The 18,061-nt window shown below is 42.9% G+C and overlaps 1 protein-coding gene across 1 annotated transcript; it reads right to left on the minus strand.

The window, feature by feature from the left end:
* Positions 1–175: 175 nt before the first annotated feature.
* On the minus strand, positions 176–13,261 carry scyl3 (SCY1-like, kinase-like 3). Its single transcript, XM_014123735.2, has 13 exons — positions 12,957–13,261; positions 12,158–12,374; positions 11,529–11,714; positions 11,217–11,330; positions 11,055–11,111; positions 10,834–10,960; positions 5,203–5,392; positions 4,822–4,961; positions 3,391–3,572; positions 2,777–2,948; positions 2,504–2,674; positions 1,653–2,413; positions 176–923 (listed from the first exon to the last, which is right to left on the minus strand). Exons 2-13 carry the CDS (start codon positions 12,320–12,322, stop codon positions 858–860), a joined length of 2,331 nt encoding a protein of 776 aa, XP_013979210.1. The 5' UTR covers positions 12,323–12,374; positions 12,957–13,261; the 3' UTR covers positions 176–857.
* Between the last annotated feature and the right edge of the window lie 4,800 nt (positions 13,262–18,061).

Here is an 18,061-nt window from a genome sequence, read left to right on the forward strand (position 1 = left end):
ATTCTGCCCCTGAACAAGGCAGTTACCCCACCATTGTAAATAAGAGTACAACTGACGTGCTTAGTTTAATTTTGTAACCTTTAACATGCTCAGCTTCCATTCCGACAGTATTAGTCTTGTGGTTCAGAGCTTTAGCAGGTTGTCAGACAACTGAACCGTAAAATGAAGTCAGACGTATCATAAAACCTTTTATTCCACCAGAAAGATACAAATAAATTGTCAATCTTTCACATTCAAAGTCCATTTCCCCCAAAAAATCACTTCTCTCACCAGGGATTTAATCAAGTCTTTTCCTTGCATGCTCTCCCCAGCCTCCTCAAAACGGCAGAGGGACGTGAGGAGAGTATTGGAGATCTGAGGAGAATTTTCAAAAGGAGGCAAGGAAAGACTTGAGGTTCCCCCCACAAATGGTCATCCAAATTAAACTGCCAGATGTGAAATGTATGGCACAAAACTAGTGGATGACATTTTGGCAACAAACTATGAAGGATTCCCAAGGACTGTCTGCTGTCCCAGTCTAGCTGGTAACAATCCAAGAGAATCCCCTCACATCATTCTAGTACAAAAGTCAAGTTCCATAGATATAATTCCTTAGTAACAGGATGGATGGTCATCTTACTAACCATCTGAAAACTCTGATTAAAATCTCAATTGTAAAATGTATTCTTCAGTGTCTCACATCTCATCACATTTATTTTTCATTAGCAATATTACTTCATGATAACAGTTCAGAACAGGATGTGCAGCTGGAGCGGGTGTTCCAGTTCTCTGATTGGCTGGTTAAGGAGAGGTGCTGCAGTAACCAGCAACATGTCTCTACAACGTGTCTGAGTAATAGATCCAGCCAGGTAACTCAATCACCAGGTGTTCTCATCCTCTCCCCAGTTAAGGTCATCTCCTTCTCCCCAGCCTTCTGCTTCCGTCTGTAAAATAAAATATTAATTCAGATGGCCACTCATGAAGCAGGAACTTTTCTTACGCTAATGAATTTCCTTTATAGTACATGGGCTTGACATTCTGAAAGGCACTTGCCCATCAGGCAAGTCAGGAGTGTTATTTTGGTTGCCTGAAGTTTATGATCACTTGCCTGAAAATGTAAATAAGCAATTTACACAGAAATGCCATATTGGCTGCCTTTCACCTACACATAGGGGAGGAACCAGAAAGATCACTACTGGAATTCTTTGTATTTTGACAATCAGAAAAAAAAAATAATCTCAACAGGCTCAACTGCCATAAATGCAATAAAATTGTCTTTCACTTTTTTCCAACTCCAGTCCTCCCAACAGCAAACATTTGTTGTAGCCCCAGACAAACTCACCTGATTCAACTCACAGTGCTTGGTGATTAGTTGACCAGTTGAATCAGGTGTATTTACAAGGGGCTTCAATAATGTGTATTGTTGGGGATTCTCCAGGACTGGAGTTGGGAAACAGACTTAAAATCACTGGGGAGGCACCGGACAGATCAGTACTGGAATTCTTAGCCGTTTGACTTTTAAAAATCACATCCCCTTTAATTTCAAACCCTGGATTCTGTTAATATCCCAGCGAGGGACTGGTGAAAGAAGAAGTGATCCAGTGGTACACAACCGACCCTGCACCTACCTAGTAACAGAGTCGTAGTACTTTGTTTCTTTCACATGGACTCACCTCCGTCTGGTCAGCAGCTGCGAACTTGGCGGTGAGTGTTAGTGTGTCTACAGATGGCTCAGTGTGTTCTGACGGTGCGGCTGTGAACAGCCCAGTATCACTAACACTGCTCTTCATAGGCAGCAGCAGAGCTGCAGCAGACGATAGTTTAATGTCCGGCTCCATGTCTGCAAAGAAGTCCAATTCTGGGTCTCTCTCCTGCTTCCTCTTCACCTCGATGGTGAACTCCTCTCCCAGAACCCTCGTGCCGCCATCCTTGCGTGCGGTGTGCAGCTTGGGCCTGGGCTCGTCGTTAGGTTGCGGTTCTTCTTCCTGCCCCCAGCCGTTGTCCCAGGAAGACGTTACCGTTGTCTTCCTCTCAAAGGCCTTGAGGTTATAGCTCAGTTTGAGGGGTTTGGACCCCTCTCGCAGGGGCTCGGCCGTCAGGCTGAGGGGGGGTGGTGGTGCGGTGGCGCCCCCTTTGGGTGGGGAGGTTAGGACGACAGGGTCTGTTATGGGCTCAGTGGGGGAGAGGTTAAACGTGGGCTCTGTGTCTTCGACGTTGTCCCATGGTTCCTCCTCTTGATCCCACGTTCTGTCTGAGGCCTGGATGTGTGTCTGGACTAGCTGCTCCGGTTCCCCCTCCTCTGGGTCACTCCAATCTGGCCAGTCCTCAGCCTGACTCCGGCCCTCTGGCCTTTCTGGCTGGTCGGGACTGTAGGAGGACTCCTCTTCATTTTTGCTGAAGCCGTTCAGGGGTAGAGATATCTCTCTACTACTACCTGGAATAAGGGCCAGATGACTGGTATAAGCTTCAACCACTGAATGTGAGTGAATTGGAAGAGGTAAGGTTCCCAGTATTACTTCCTTACCTGATTTGGGTGGCAGGGGGTATATCCTGGGGGTCTCTCTGGCCTGAAGGCTGTCTATGTTCCCCAGGACCAGCCCCCCTCTCACTGCTACCGGTTTTGGGAACAGACCCAGGACTATTGAGGGCTGGGCAATCTGGGGATGGGACCCTCCAACTATGTGAACTGGAGAGGCTAGAGAAGGTAAGGATTAATTGTTTTGTAGGGAACTATGACTAGCAGCACTGCAGTTATATGAAATCAAAAAAGATAAGTGTTATCTTATGTGTTTATTACTTTCTGGGGTGACCTCTGTAGACTTAGTGAAGTTGGGCCTGGTGCGTTTGAACACCTTGGTCCTCTCCCCACCCACCACCACTTGGGCACCTAGCAATGGCACCAGCACAGCCAGGCTCTGCAGCGTCATGGCAACCAGAGAATCATTTGTGTCTCTCATCCCAAGCAACACCTGCAGTTTACAAGGGAGGGAGGAAGAGATCTTGAATTGAAACAGTGTTTTCAAAACATACAAGGCAAACCCCAGCAAAGACAAAATATACTGAACATGTCTGGTTCCAACATTTGCATTACCGTATAATGTTTCTGAATAAACTTATGGGAGGTGAACCACACTCATCTGGTAACTTTCCGGAGACCCCTAATAACCAGGTTCACATCAGTGGGGTAACAGTCTTGCAGCAAATGGACAACCTGGCTTCAAACCCAGTCAGTAACATCAGCAAATATGTAAAGGGTGTTTGTCTGACCTGAGGTAGGATGTGGTTCTAGAGTGTTTGTCTGACCTGAGGTAGAATGTGGTTCTAGAGTGTTTGCCTGACCTGAGGTAGGATGTGGTTCTAGAGTGTTTGTCTGACCTGAGGTAGGATGTGGTTCTAGAGTGTTTGTCTGACCTGAGGTAGGATGTGGTTCTTTAGCTCATCTTGGGAGAAACACTCAGCGTAGACGTGAATGTGAGCCAGCAGCACCACCCGGACGTGTTCCTCGTTGACCTTGAAGAGCTTCAGCAGCTGAGGAACCACATGTTTTCTGTAGAGAGAGACAGACAGGAGGCACTCCTCACTCCTGCCACAATCTGTCAACACACAGATTGAAATTAGAAATCTGGTGAAATATATTCATTGTGTGTAATCCCTTGTAAATAAACTTGATTAAAAATTTTTAAAACAGAACACGGTGCATTCAACATGTCAATACTACTCACAAAAATAAGTAGTGATGAAGTCACTCTCCTCCACTTTGAGCCAGGAGAGATTGACATGCATATTATTAATATTAGCTCTCTGTGTACATCCAAGGGCCATCTTGCTCCCTGTTCTGAGCCAATTTAACATTTTCTTAAGACCTATGTGGCGACTGAACAGTAGTCCAGGTGAGACAGAACTAGAGCCTGTAGGACCTGCCTTGTTGGTAGTGCTGTTAAGAATGCAGAGCATCGCTTTATTAATGGACAGACTTCTCCATCTTAGCAACTGTCGTATCAAATGTTTTGACCATGACAGTTTACAATCCAGGGTTACTCCAAGCAGTTTAGTCACCTCAACTTGCTCAATTTCCACATTATTCATTACATGATTTAGTTGATGTTTGGGAATGATTTGTCCCAAAAACAATGCTTTAATAGTTTTTGAAATATTTAGGACCATTTTATTTATTATTATTCTGAAACTAACTTCAGCTCTTTGTTAAGTGTTGCAGTGATGTGGTAGTTGAATATACTGAGTCATCTGCATACATCGACACACTGGCTTTACTCAGAACCAGTGGCAAGTCATTAGTAAAGATTGACAGCTGCCCCGGGGGAAATGCCTGACGGCTTAAAAAAATAACAAACACCCCATGGCAAAATGTGCAGAATTGCATGAAATTACCTTTAAAACTTTGTGTTCGCTTTCACAGGAGGGGTCGCTACAATGTTTTGCTAGTAAGGTGGGTGGGGGGGTGATGTGGGTGCGCAGACCCACGAGCCACTGTAGCCCCTCATGATAAATTATTTTGTGGCCCCTTCCCCGATCCCTGCTATTACACGTTTTTCAGCATCAGATGATTGATAATGTCAAGCTGCACTGAAGTCTAACAAAACAGCTCACACAATAATTGTATTATTATGCTTTGCTACTTTTAGGTAGTGGAATGACTTTTGCTTCACTCCAGGCCTGAGGACACACTTTCTAGTAGGCTTAGATTGAAGAGATCGCAAATAGGAGTGGCAATATTGTCCTCAGTAATTTTCCATCCAAGTTGTCAGACCCCGGTGGCTTGTCATTGACCCACAGTGCTCCACATGGGTGATAAATAGCCAATAAAAATCAAAAAAGACAAACCCTTCTTTGGCTTTAAGAGGTGAGGCAGAAAGCTCTTCACTGCGGTGGGTTCAGCAAACACCATCCCATTGAGGAGTTTTGGGACAAGACGCGTCGCTATCAGTTCCTCTGGCAGGCTCTGCACCCGGTCCAACAGAAACCTACCGTACAGACAGAGGATACTTTCTGTGGGCTCAGACAGTAACAACTTAATTGGCAAACATTTTGTATGAGGAAATTAATAATAGAAAGATAACAATGTATTGTCACGTACACCGGATAGGTGCAGTGAAATGTGTCGTTTTACAGGGTCAGCCCATAGTAGGAACGATGACAAAGGCAGAGCTGTCACTGACAATCACTAACAACCTAATTAATATGCACACACAGTCACTCACTCACTTAAAGAATTCATTCTTCTCTTCCTCTGCCTTCAGGGTCAGGCTCTTCAGAAAATTCATGACCTCCAGAAAGTCATTTCTGAAGAAGTCGTGAGTGAGTAGGGAGCTGAGAGAGGGCCGAGACAGGGGGTCAGAGGTCAACAGCCCTGCTTGGAGAGTCCTCTTCAGACTGCCTGATAACTCTTCAGAGACTGCAGAAAGAGATGATACAGTGAGTTCCCTCAAATTAAAGCTGACAGTCTGCACTTTAATCAATCAACATGTATTTATAAAGCCCTTTTTTTTTATAAAACATGGTAAAATTCCCAACGGTTAGTATTACTGTTTCAAATGTTAAATTATCATTAAAACTGTGTTTGATTACCACAGTTTGAAAAACTCAAGGTAAATACTGTCCAGCATCAACCAAAGTTAGCAAGTCTGACACAGGCGTAGTATGCAACGTGGATTTCGTTTTGTGTGAAAACATGGCGGAAAGCAGTGACAGCATTCTGGAGATTTTCCAGCCTTCTAAGAGGACCAAATATGAAGTGTGATTGTATTTTGGGTTTTACAATAGTGCTGAGGGAAACTTAAAAATCGAAGATGGTCACCCTGCCTGCAGAACATGCAAACAGGGTGACCATTGTGACCGTCACTTTATAGCTAATGCAAGGGAAGTTAACTTTTAGCTCAATGCAGGAACTTCGGAATGGGGGAAAAGGTCATGGTTTGTCTAACTTGCTAATAGCTTGTCAATAATGTAAACTGAAGCTTTCAGTATTACCTACTGTTGTAAAAACACTACACGTTGTTCTGCTGCTGTATGGGTCGTGTGTCTGCAGACTATTCACCCATTGCACACGATAACACGATATGTAGTTTAGTCACCCAACCAACACATTCTGTTCACTTAAAATCCATCACTTGTCGACTTAGTTGTAAAAAAGTGTTCCAACAGGAGAAACACACACACACACACACACACACACGACTCCTGTGTCAATTGTTTGGCTCATTGCAATTACTATCACTGTCTTCTTAAGACTCATTTGTATTTATGCAAAATTGTGCATGGGGTCATTGCATATACTCAAAATGCAACACAGAAGACGTGTGAATAATAATTATAATGTAACACCAATAATAACAGCACTACATGTGCTATTCCCTTGTCTACAGAGTGGGCGTGCAGCAGGCAAACCATCATCTACAGTTGTGACACAGCAACTCCAGCAAGCATTTAAAAGGGCAGGCTGCTTATGGACCCACATCAAAACATACTCAAGACCTCACTGCAGCCCTTTCATATTACATTGCAAAGGACATGATGCCATTTCAAATTGTTGAGAGGCCAGGCTTTCTGAGGCTGATGAAGGTTGCCACGCCTCACTACAAAGTGCCATCACAAACATTATTTTCCAAGACTGAAATCCCAAACCTGTACAACCAGGTTAAAGCTGATGTTGGAAAAGGTTTGGCTCAAAGGCACATGGTTTACTGCAACTACTGACCTCTGGACCAGTGAAAGCGGGGGTGGTTAACCCTACATCAGCTTCACTATCCATTACCTCACCCCAGACTGGCAACTGGAATCAAACTGCCTGGAAACACAGTTCTTCCCAGAAGATCACAACATTCCGACCACCTGTCTGCCAACCAGACAGGATCCACTGGTGTGGTGGAGGGGCCATGCATCAGAGCTGCCTCACCTTGCCAGGGTTTCCAGGAAGCTTTTGTGCATCCCAGCGTGCCATCAGAGAGAGTGTTGGTCTCCCCTCGCAGATCATTACTTAAACCGGGCAGTAAATATGCGGCCATTTTTTACATTTCAATCTCAAGTGAACAAAGATGCATACATACAGGCCAGCAGCACCTTATTGCCTTGAAGGAAAGAACAGATACAATCAGTGCTGTTGATTGGATTATATATTTTGTGTTGTTATTTTAATGTCAACACCTGCACATTGAATTTGTTTACATATGGTTGTATTGTTCTTACATGCACATTGCTTTACTTGTGTTGCTTTTATATGCACATTTGATTTGCTTACTTAAGGTTGTGTTCATTAAAACCTGCACTAAAGAAACTTTTACCTTTCATGGCCACATGGTGCCATCTTTAATGTTTTTACACACAAAGTGCATAGTGCTGCTGATTTTGTTAGTTGGTTTTCAATATAAAACTAGGTGAAATTATTTCAGTGTGTGAGTACTTTTCAAACATTTCCAGCACATTTGAACAATCCCGCGATACCACAATCAGTAGTATCTGTAATCGTGATATGAAATGTTCATACCGTTTCATCTAAGAGTACATGGCCATTAAGGCCAGATTGAACATCTTGAAGAACAAACGTTCATAGAGGACCAGCAGAGTCAAATAATAATCAGTGGTAGTAGTATGCAACAGGTCAGCACCTCAGGAGTAAATGTCAGTTCTGTCGACCACACAATTGGTCAGAATTGTTTTATACACAGACACTATTCTAATAAAATCAACTATCTGGATTGAGCTTGTCTGATGCTCTAAGCTTACGGTTTGATGAAATAAGACAAATGCCTCAAAAGGATGCCAGAAATCGAGATAATTATTAATTATTATTTTTTATTTTTTTAAAACACTTAACCTGACCCAACTATTCTCCTCTCGCTCCTGCTGGCTTTTGCAGATTCTACCATTACTCTCCTGAAGTAGCCGGTAATCGGCTACGAGGAGTCGGCAACATCTCTCATTTTGAATATCACTTTATCTTACCATATCTACGTGCCAGTTATGGCATTCATATGCACATTTGTGAAAGTTTAATTTATAATAATGTTTTCATATCACAAAATCATTGTCATGTGGTTAATCAAAATATGTAATTTATTTTTAACCCCTTTTGCATACCACGAAATTGGGAGTTACAGTCTTGTCTCATCGCTGCAACTCCCGTACGAACTCGGGAGAGGCGAAGGTCGAGAGCCGTACGTCCTCCGAAATACAACCCAACCAAGTCGCACTGCTTCTTGACACACGGAAGCAAGTTGCACCAATGTGTCGGACGAAACACCATACACCTGGTGACCAAGTCAGCGTGCACTGCCCCCAGCCCGCCACAGGAGTCGCTAGTGCGCGATGGGACAAGGACATCCCTGCCGACCAAACCCTCCCCTAACGACGCTGGGCCAAATTAAGCGCCGCCCCATGTGTCTCCCGGTTGCGGCCGGCTGCGACAGAGCCTGGACTCGAACCCAGAATCTCTAGTGACACAGCTAGCACTGTGATTCAGTAGGAGGCCCTGGTTAATCCAAATTCTATCCAAAAACGAACTTATATTGTCATTGCCAACTATGTAAAAATAGCCTACATAAAGTCAACAAATAAAAACGTTGCGGCCTGTAGGTAAAAAAATATCCTGATAAAAATAAATATCCTATAAATCACATTGGCTACACATGGCCTGTCTGCAACGAACTTGAAACACTGTATCAACTATTTAACTTGGGCCTGGCCTGAAGCTTGCTGTAGCAAATTTGCAACATTGTATGAAATATTCTGGGCCCTCAGTTTCCTGCACCAGTGAGCTCAGGACAGACGGAGCTGTAGGCTATTTGTGCAAGGGATAAGAAGCAGTGCTCAACTTGGGCAGGAGCTCACCGGAGCTGAGTACCAGCACCTCAAATGTTCTACTGCTTGAGCTCCTGTTCCACTTATAGAATATTAGCTCAAAAGTATTGTGAAGATCCTGCACCTAAATATAAAACAGTACCAGCATCCAAAATGAGTACAAGTCAAGCACTGTTAAGAAGTAATCAGGTAGGCCTATTTTATGACGTTTCCATTGGATCAGAGCATTACCCTTTCACGCTGAGTGGTTATCTAAAAGGAGAGAGCTGGAAAGATTTGTAAAATATATTGAGGAGCTATTGTAATTCTCAATGGATGTAAAAACAGACTTTGTTTACTTACTGTTTGAGGAGAATAAAACATGACTTAGAGAAGCTCCACAGGTCATTAGTGTTGGTGCGTTTAGCCAATCAGAAATACTATCACACAGGCCAGGTAGCCTATAGGCCTACTTCTACTACGTCCTTACTCAACTGACAGGAGCGAACCAAACAAATGACTAATATTGAAGAAAAAAAATACAATGAAATGAACCAAAGTGTAGCATAGGTTGTGCACTTTACAAACAATGTGTCCACTCCGACAATGATAACGTGAAGACTGGTAATTTTGTTGAATGCATTCAATATTATTCCAAATTAACAAAAACAGAAATTATATAAATGAATGGTAAACGTAGTACTGGTGATATACTGTATGTAACAGGGAATTGATATACACTAATAATCAAAGCAAACAATTCACACAATGAAGTTATGAAACAACGAATGTGCACAAATTGGCGGGAGAAAGCACATTCTGGAGAGAGAAGTGCATTGTGCATAGTCAATCCAACATCAGCATTGGCCATGCAGCATTTACGGTGATACAACAGCAGAAGTCAGGGTATTCATACTGCTTGCGCTTTGCAGAGCTGTTGTCAAGGAAGTGAGCTCGTGTTTATACAGGATGTACCGCACCCACCTACCATCAACCAATCATGACAATGCGAAGCTATATAGAGCCCTCCGCATTGTTACAACATTTGTGAGGCTGCTCATTTGCGTCACACCCTCCGACCAAGCGTAAATTGGCTTTTAGTCTCGGCCTCCGCAATGGATTAGTTCACTGAGATGGGCGCAAATAAATAAACATACATTACTGCTCGACTAACAACAATCTCAGGCGACCAACAGCCTAACGACCCCCCAAAAAATTGACCAGTCGACTAAATTGGGTTCAGCCCTAATACAGAGTGTACAAAACATTAGCAACTCTTTCCATGACATAGACCTCTCAAAATCAACTCTGGACCTCCAAGCCAGTTCCACTGCAGTTTTTCCATTGGTAGAACAGAAAACTAGCAGGCTCCGGACCTTGTAGGGTAAGAGAATCCAGGTGAAAGCTATGATCCCTTATTGATGTCACTTGTTAAATCCACTTCAAAATCAGTGTAGATGAAGGGAAGGAGACGGATTAAAAATCATTATTTAACCTTTGAGACATGGATTGTGTATGTGTGCCATTCAGACGGTGAATGGGCAAGACAACAGATTTAGGTGCCCGGTGCATTGGTTTGTGTCAAGAACTGTAACGCTGCTGGATTTTTCCACTCTCAACAGTTTCCTGTGTATCAAGAATCGCCCACCACCCAAAGGACATCCAGCCAACTTAACACAACTTTGGGATGCATTGGAGTCAACATGGACCAGCGTCCCTGTGGAATGCTTTCAACACCTTGTAGAGTCCATGCCGACAAATTGAGGCTGTTCTGAAGGCAAAATGGGGAGGTGCAACTCAGTATTAGGAAGGTGATTCCTAATGTTTTGTACACTCAGTGTGGGGAGAGAGAGAAGAGGTATGGTAGGAAGAGAGGACAGGGAGGATGAGGGGAAGACCAGGCAAAGGAGAAAGAGAGCGTCAGTCAGAGATTGTCAAGCATAATGTTCATTTCCATTAGAAAAAAGCCATTCCATCCTAGTGTACAAGTGTTCTGTTCAAGGTTTGAATGGAATGTCCCAACAGTCAATCAGGTTGAGGCTTTGAAGCTTCTCCACTCACCATAGCCATTGAGAGAATCATTTATTTTCAAATTCAGGAGAGGGATGAGGGTTTCCACCATCATTCCAAAGGAGAAGCAGTCTCGAGAGTGTGCGTGCTTATCTGGCAGCGTTTTAAAGCCTTCCACCTGCAAATAATGATTATATGAATTAAAGACTAAGACTGGATAATTACCAATAATAAAACAATGTTAAAATAAGTGATGGGCCTGTTAACCTTACCCGCTCCTCCGGAGGAACAGTACTGGTCTCCCTCACATTCTGAATGGTGCTGAGAAACTGAGGTGGACAATAGAATAGAACTTTAAAAACACTTAAAATAACCATAGACAATAGTGATGGAAAGTAGAGTAGTTCTTTCTTTCTAGCTGAATTGTCAGTCACCTCTGGGGTAGCCTCAGCGAACTTGCAGACAGTCTCCATCCCCCCAAGCTTCCAATGGCCGTCTTCACTTACGAACACAGAAGACATGCAGACGTTGTTGTGGCTCGATTTTCCCTGAGGGGAGAAAGAAGACATGTTATAACACAAATGAGAACTGTAATACTTAACAGCGCAGAATCATGTGAGAGTTTAAATGTTAAAACGTTCCCGTCCACCACTTCGGTCTTATGGAGAAAAAAAATGTGATGCCTGCAGGGATTCTTCATTAATAGTGTCTGCCTGTGTGTGTGTGTGTGTGTGTGTGTTCCTTACCCTCTCGTGCAGGAAAATCAGGGCCTGTAGCAGGTCATAGATGCCTGCACACAACTCCTCCGGAGTCAGGCTGTCCAGCAGGGGCTCCAGAGGCTGCACACGCTCCGTCACCAGGTGGATACCACCGTCCTGCACCGAGCATGACAGGAAACGCAGCAGACACGGGTGCCTCAGGGTCTTCAGGTGCTACAGGGAACCAAACATTCATTAATGGCTTTGTGTCACACTTACAGTAAGTCACTCTGGATGAGACTGTCTGCTAGGGCTTAAAAATAACATAACAAGGCTCAGACAAATTCAAGTGACCATTTATCATGAGGATATATTACAGCCAGGGCAGCAGACAGAGACACTGGTGATGCCTTGCCCAAATGTGACTAGCCTGGAGAAATCCAGTCTGTTTGTGCTAACATTCCACTTAGTTGCTTGAATAATTGTAAGCGAGCGTTGCACCTTTTCAACATTCCTCTCCTTCTCATGCTAAACATGGCATGATAAGAAGTGGCAAAGAGTTGAATGACAGTTAAACAGGCTGGTACCCAGGCAACAATCAGACAGCTGTGTCACTCGCATGGGTGATACCATACTCTGTCTGGAAGAAATGTTTTATAGATAGCATATGTGTTTACCTTAGCAGCTTTGTTGACTTTGTCTTCGTTGCCCTGCTTGTGAACAAACACAGAAGCCGGCTTGCCATCCTGGAGCACGGCAGAGTACATGGTCAGCCCTGAGGGCAGGGTTAGGAGTGGTTCCTCCAAGATGATGCTCCGCATAGCGCTGCTCTCCGCGCCCATGGTCGCTCACCACTCGATGCTGTTGTTCGGGTCGCAGTGCCTGACGATCACACTGTACAGGGATTTAAAATAGAATTAGAAAAACTTTATTGTCCACATTTTTCCTCAGCTTCACCACATCAAAACAGACATTGAACACAAATCAGGAGCACATCATCATCATTAAATAAACTATACAAAGTACAAAATACAAAAGTGCAAATTCAGTATCAAGTTCACATATATTACATCATTTGTCTAAACAATAATCAATAGTTCCAAATTTAAAATAAATCAAATATCATCATCAGATGACAGATAGCTAGATAGCTAGGCAGCGTAGCTAACTAGTAGCTGCATGTTAAGTGATTCACATCTGGTTAGCTGACATGGTTGGTTGATTGATTGAATGCTGTTGATCTAAATAGGTCACGCTAACCACCCTCTTGGACTCGTGTCAAGCAGAGTAAATACAGCAAAAATGGCACTCGGAAAGCAAAAGCTGTTTACACCTGGCTAGCTAGTTACTAGCTAACCTAATCATCTTATTTTTGCTAGCGAGACTCTGGTTGCTTTACAAATGGCTAGGTAGCAAGGAAATAAGGTAGTATACCCAGTATCAGTAGTGTTAATGTCACATCGAAGTTTGTGTTACCTGTTTGGTTGAGTGCCACTTTAACGTATGGACAGCCAGCTAAGTTAGATGGCTACGCTCGCAAGTTAGCCTTGCTAAAAGTAGTCATCACTTGGTCTTCAGTCATAGGCACTTCAGTTGATGCTCATGCCAATAGACACAAACATTTATGCAGATTGTAAATTGCCAATAGGTTAACAATCCACGTATTTAACAAGGGAGAAGATATTCGTTGTTTAACTTTAACGTGAAGCAAATAAATCGCTTCCTGTGTACCAACTGTAAACAACCGGCTCTTCCTGTCAGCGATTAGGACGAAACCATTCAAGAAAAGCCAGTGGCAGGCGGGCCGGGCATTAGAATCAAATATGAATTGGCGTTTGAACAATCACGAATAGGTGACTATAAAATAATTATAGTGGTTCTAAAAACAGTTCGTTCATTTGGTATCGTTTAGCATTCGTTGATTAAATCCGTATGATATAACAAAATCAAAATACGTTACCCTCTTTATCAATACAAATGGTCAATGCCATAGTGGTACGAGAAAACGCAGGTAGAACGCTACGTTACCTAACTGCAATCATTACCTTTATGGCTGTAATACCGGCGGGCTATGCATTATTTTTTTTGACATGAGGCATTGCCTACGCCAGTCCTCGGGGCCCTGATACGTGTCACACTTTTCCCCTAGTTAACACACCTGCCTCCAATGATCAACTCATCATGATCTTCAGTTTAGAATGTGATTACGCTGAACAAAAATATAAACGCAACATCTAATGTGTTGGTCCAATGTTTCATGAAGTGAAATAAAAGACCCCAGAAATGTTACATAAGTTTACATCCCTGTTAGTAAGCGTTTCTCCTTTGCCAAGATTGCATATCAAGAAGCTGATAAAACAGCATGGTCATTACACAGGTGCACATTGTGCTGGGGACAATAAAAGGCCACAGAAAATGTGCAGTTTTGTCACAGAACAGAAGTCTCGTGTTTTGAAGGAGTGTTCAATTGGCATGCTGACTGCAGGAATGTCCACCAGGGCTGTTGCCAGATCATTTTATGTTCATTTCTCTAACATAAGCCAATGACATTTTAGAGAATATGGCAGTACATTCAAACGGCATCACAACCACAGACCAGGTGTAACCACGCCAGCCCAGGACCTATACATCCAGCTTCTTCACCTGCGGGATTGTCTGAGACCAGCCACCAGGTCAGCTGATGAGTATTTCTGTCTGTAATAAAGCCCTTTTGTGGGAAAAACTCATTCTGATTGGCTTGGCCTGGCTCCCCAGTGGGTAGGCCTATGCCCACCCATAGCTGCACCCTTGCCCAGTCATGTGAAATCCATAGATTAGGGCCTAATGAATTTATTTCAATTAAATTATTTCCTTATATGAACTGTAACTCAGTGAAAAATTTTTAAATTGTTGCATGTTGCGTTTACATTTTTGCTCGGTATAGTTTAATCAGCTATGTTTGCTAGAGATGGGGGGGGGGAAGTGTCACACTCACTCTGGCCCCTGAAGGCTGTAGTTTCCCAGCCCATAGGCCAAAGGCAGGCAGATAGCGATATTGAATCCTTTCCTAAAACATTCTCCATTAAGGCTGCAAAGGAATCGATTTCCTCCTTAACTAGATTAAATGGCGAGGAGGGGGGAAACTGGGGAAATATGCACCTCCATGCTAAAGCGTCTATTACCTAGGAATGCTAGTCCTGGATGTTGCGTATCTCGTTCAGCCAATCAATTTGCAAGAATTTGTTTACCCCTGGCTGAACGCGCAACATCAGGAAGTAGCATTAGCCACTCACATGAATGGTGGTGGAAATCAAATCGAAATCAAATCAAATTTGTCACATGCGCCGAATATAACCTTAGTGAAATGCTTACTTACAAGCCTTAACTTCTATGGGCTACGTGGGACACAACCAGTGAAATATCAGGGCGGCAAATTCAAAACAACAAAATGTCATAATTCAACTTTCTCAAACATACTGTCACGTTCGTCATAAAGATGGGACCAAGGCGCAGCGGGAATGTGTGAACTCAACTTCTTTTATTGAAGGAACGTGAACACAAAACAAAATAACAAACAACGCCGACGAAGACAGTCCTGTCAGGCTAAACATGGAACAACTACCCACAAACACCCCTACTAAATAGGACCTTCAATTAGAGGCAACGAGAAACAGCTGCCTCCAATTGAAGGTCAAACCAATAAACTAAGCATAGAAATATATAAACTAGACACAGATATAGAAATAGGCTAACATAGAACATTGCCCAACAAACCCCGAAACCCATTAAACAAACACCCCCTGCCACGTCTTGACCAAACGGCAATAACAAATAACCTCTTTACTGGTCAGGATGTGACACACAACTATTTCACACCATTTTAAAGATACACTTCTCCTTGATGTAACCACATTGTCCGATTTCAAAAAGGCTTTACAGCGAAAGCAAAACATTAGATTATGTTAGGAGAGTACAGACAAAAATAATCACACAGCCATTTTCCAAACAAGGACATGTGTCAATAAAACCCAAAACACAGCTAAATGAAGCACTAACCTTTGACGATCTTCATCAGATGAAACTCCTAGGACATTATGTTACACAATACATGTATGTTTTGTTCGATAAAGTTCATATTTATATCCAAAAACAGCATTTTACATTGGCGTGTGATGTTCAGAAAATGTATTCCCACCAAAACTTCCTGTGAATGTGCACATCAATTTACAAAAATACTCATCATAAACGTTGACAAAATATATAACAATTATTTAAAGAATTATAGATAGACTACTCCTGGATGCAACCGCTGTGTCAGATTTTAAAATAGCTTTACGGAGAAAGCACATTTTTCAATATTCTGAGTACCTAGCTCGCCATCACAGCAAGCTATACAGACACCCGCCAAGTTCGGGGCAACCTAAACTCAGAATTAGTATTAGAAATATTGTCTTACCTTTGCTGATCTTCGTCAGAATGCACTCCCAGGACTGCTACTTCCACAAGAAATGTTTTTGTTTGAAATAATCCATATTTATGTCCAAATACCTCCGTTTTGTTTGTTCGTGCGTTCAGGTCACTATCCAAAGGCATTCTGCGCTCGTACCAGAGACGAAAAGTCAAAATGTTCCATTACCGTACTTAGAAGCATGTCAAACACTGTTTAAAATCAATCTTTATGGTATTTTTAACGTCAAATTGCGATAAGATTCCAACCGGACAATAGCATATTCATTCAAGAAGAAAAAGAAGGAACGGCGCGCTCGCGGGACCGAGCATATCCAATCCCTTTGTCTCCAGGCAGTCCACTCAGTGACTGAGCTCCTATTATCTGCCCAGTGACAGGAGAATGCTCAAACCACTTTCTGAAGGCTGTTGACAGCCAATGGAAGCCTTAGGAAGTGCAACGTCACCCCACAGACACTGTAGTTTCGATAGAGAATCAAAAGAAGAACTACAATTCTCAGACTTTCCACTTCCTGCTTGGATTTTTCTCAGGTTTTTGCCTGCCATATGAGTTCTGTTATACTCACAGACACCATTCAAACAGTTTTAGAAACTTCAGAGTGTTTTCTATCCAAATCTACTAATAATATGCATATTCTAGTTTCTGGGCCCGAGTAGTAACCTGTTTAAATTGGGTACGTTTTTCATCCGGCCGTGAAAATACTGCCCCCTACACCCCAACAGGTTTTAACCAACAATGCAGTTCAAGAAATAGAGTTAATTAAATATTTACTAAATAAACTAAAGTACATTTTTTAAATAAAAAGTAACACAATAAAATAACAATAACGAGGCTACATACAGGGGGTACCGGTACTGAGTCAATGTGCAGAGGTACAGGTTAGTCAAAGTAATTTGTACATGAATCCCCGAGCTGACAAGGTAAAAATCTGTTGTTCTGTCACTGAACAAGGCAGTTAACCCACTGTTCCTAGGCTGTCATTGAAAATAAGATTTTGTTTTATCTGACTTGCCTAGTTAAATAAAGGTAAAATAAATGTAGGTGGGGTAAAGTGACTATGCATAGATAATTAACAGGGAGTAGCAGCAGTGTAAAAACAAAGAGGGGGGGGGGTCAATTTAAATAGTCTGGGTGGCCATTTGATTAATTGTTCAGCAGTCTTATGGCTTGGGGGTAGAAGCTGTTAAGGAACCTTTTGGACCTAGACTTGGCGCTCCGATACCACGTGCCGTGCGGTAACAGAGAGAACAGTCTATGACTAGGGTGACTGCAGTCTTTGACAATTCTTTTGTGCCTTCCTCTGACACCGCCTAGTATATAGGTCCTGGATGGCAGGAAGCTTGGCCCCAGTGATGTACTGGGCTGTACACACTACCCTCTGTAGCGCCTTATGGTAGGATGCCAAGCAGTTGCCATACCAGGCGGTGATGCAACCGGTCAGGATGCTCTTGATGGTGCGGCTGTTGAACTTTTTGAGGATCTGGGGACCCATGCTAAATCTTTTCAGTCTCCTGAGGGGGAAAAGGCATTGTTGTGCCCTCTTGTTGTCTTGGTGTGGTTGGACCATGATTGTTTGTTGGTGATGTAGACACCAAGGAACTTGAATTTCTCAAACCGCTCCACTACAGCCCCATCGATGTGAATAGGGGCGTGTTCGGGCCCTCCTTTTCCTGTAGTCCACAATCAGCTCCTTTGTTTCGCTCACATTGAGGGAGAGGTTGTTGTCCAAGCACCACACATATTATGCAATATTACCTAGCTGGGCAGGGAATGGTGTTTCATTAAGAAAGTACACCTATTTTCACAGTTTTTTCCCCCGCCTTCTTGCCATTACATCTAGTTAAGGAGGAAATCAACGCTTTTGCAACCTGAATGGAGAATGTTTTAGGTACGAACCGGTCCACGGGGGATACAAGTGCCTTGCCGGCAGCATACAATGTGTTTGGACGGTGAAATGAATCCCTCAATACTAGATTAATATCGCCCTCTAATGGCCTTTGGGCTACACATCCCTGGTCTATGGGCATTGCCAACCAGTTTTAGATAACTTTAACCACAGTTAGCAAATTCATTTGTTCAAAAACAAGCATGTCAATAAATAATCAGTGGTATAAAGTAGTTAAGTAAAAAATAT

This window comes from Salmo salar, chromosome ssa10, assembly GCF_905237065.1.
Source record: "Salmo salar chromosome ssa10, Ssal_v3.1, whole genome shotgun sequence".
In the NCBI taxonomy this organism is placed as follows: domain Eukaryota; kingdom Metazoa; phylum Chordata; class Actinopteri; order Salmoniformes; family Salmonidae; genus Salmo; species Salmo salar.

Bases quoted from the DNA above. Each gene is read 5' to 3' on its own strand.
- scyl3 (XM_014123735.2), bottom strand. From the start codon at position 12,322: ATGGGCGCGGAGAGCAGCGCTATGCGGAGCATCATCTTGGAGGAACCA. The intron at 5,393-10,833 runs GTGAGTGGAGAA...CTCTTTCTGCAG, and splicing joins TGATTCTCTCAATGGCTATG to TCTCTGAAGAGTTATCAGGC. The intron at 924-1,652 runs GTGAGTCCATGT...TTTATTTTACAG, and splicing joins CAGCTGCTGACCAGACGGAG to ACGGAAGCAGAAGGCTGGGG.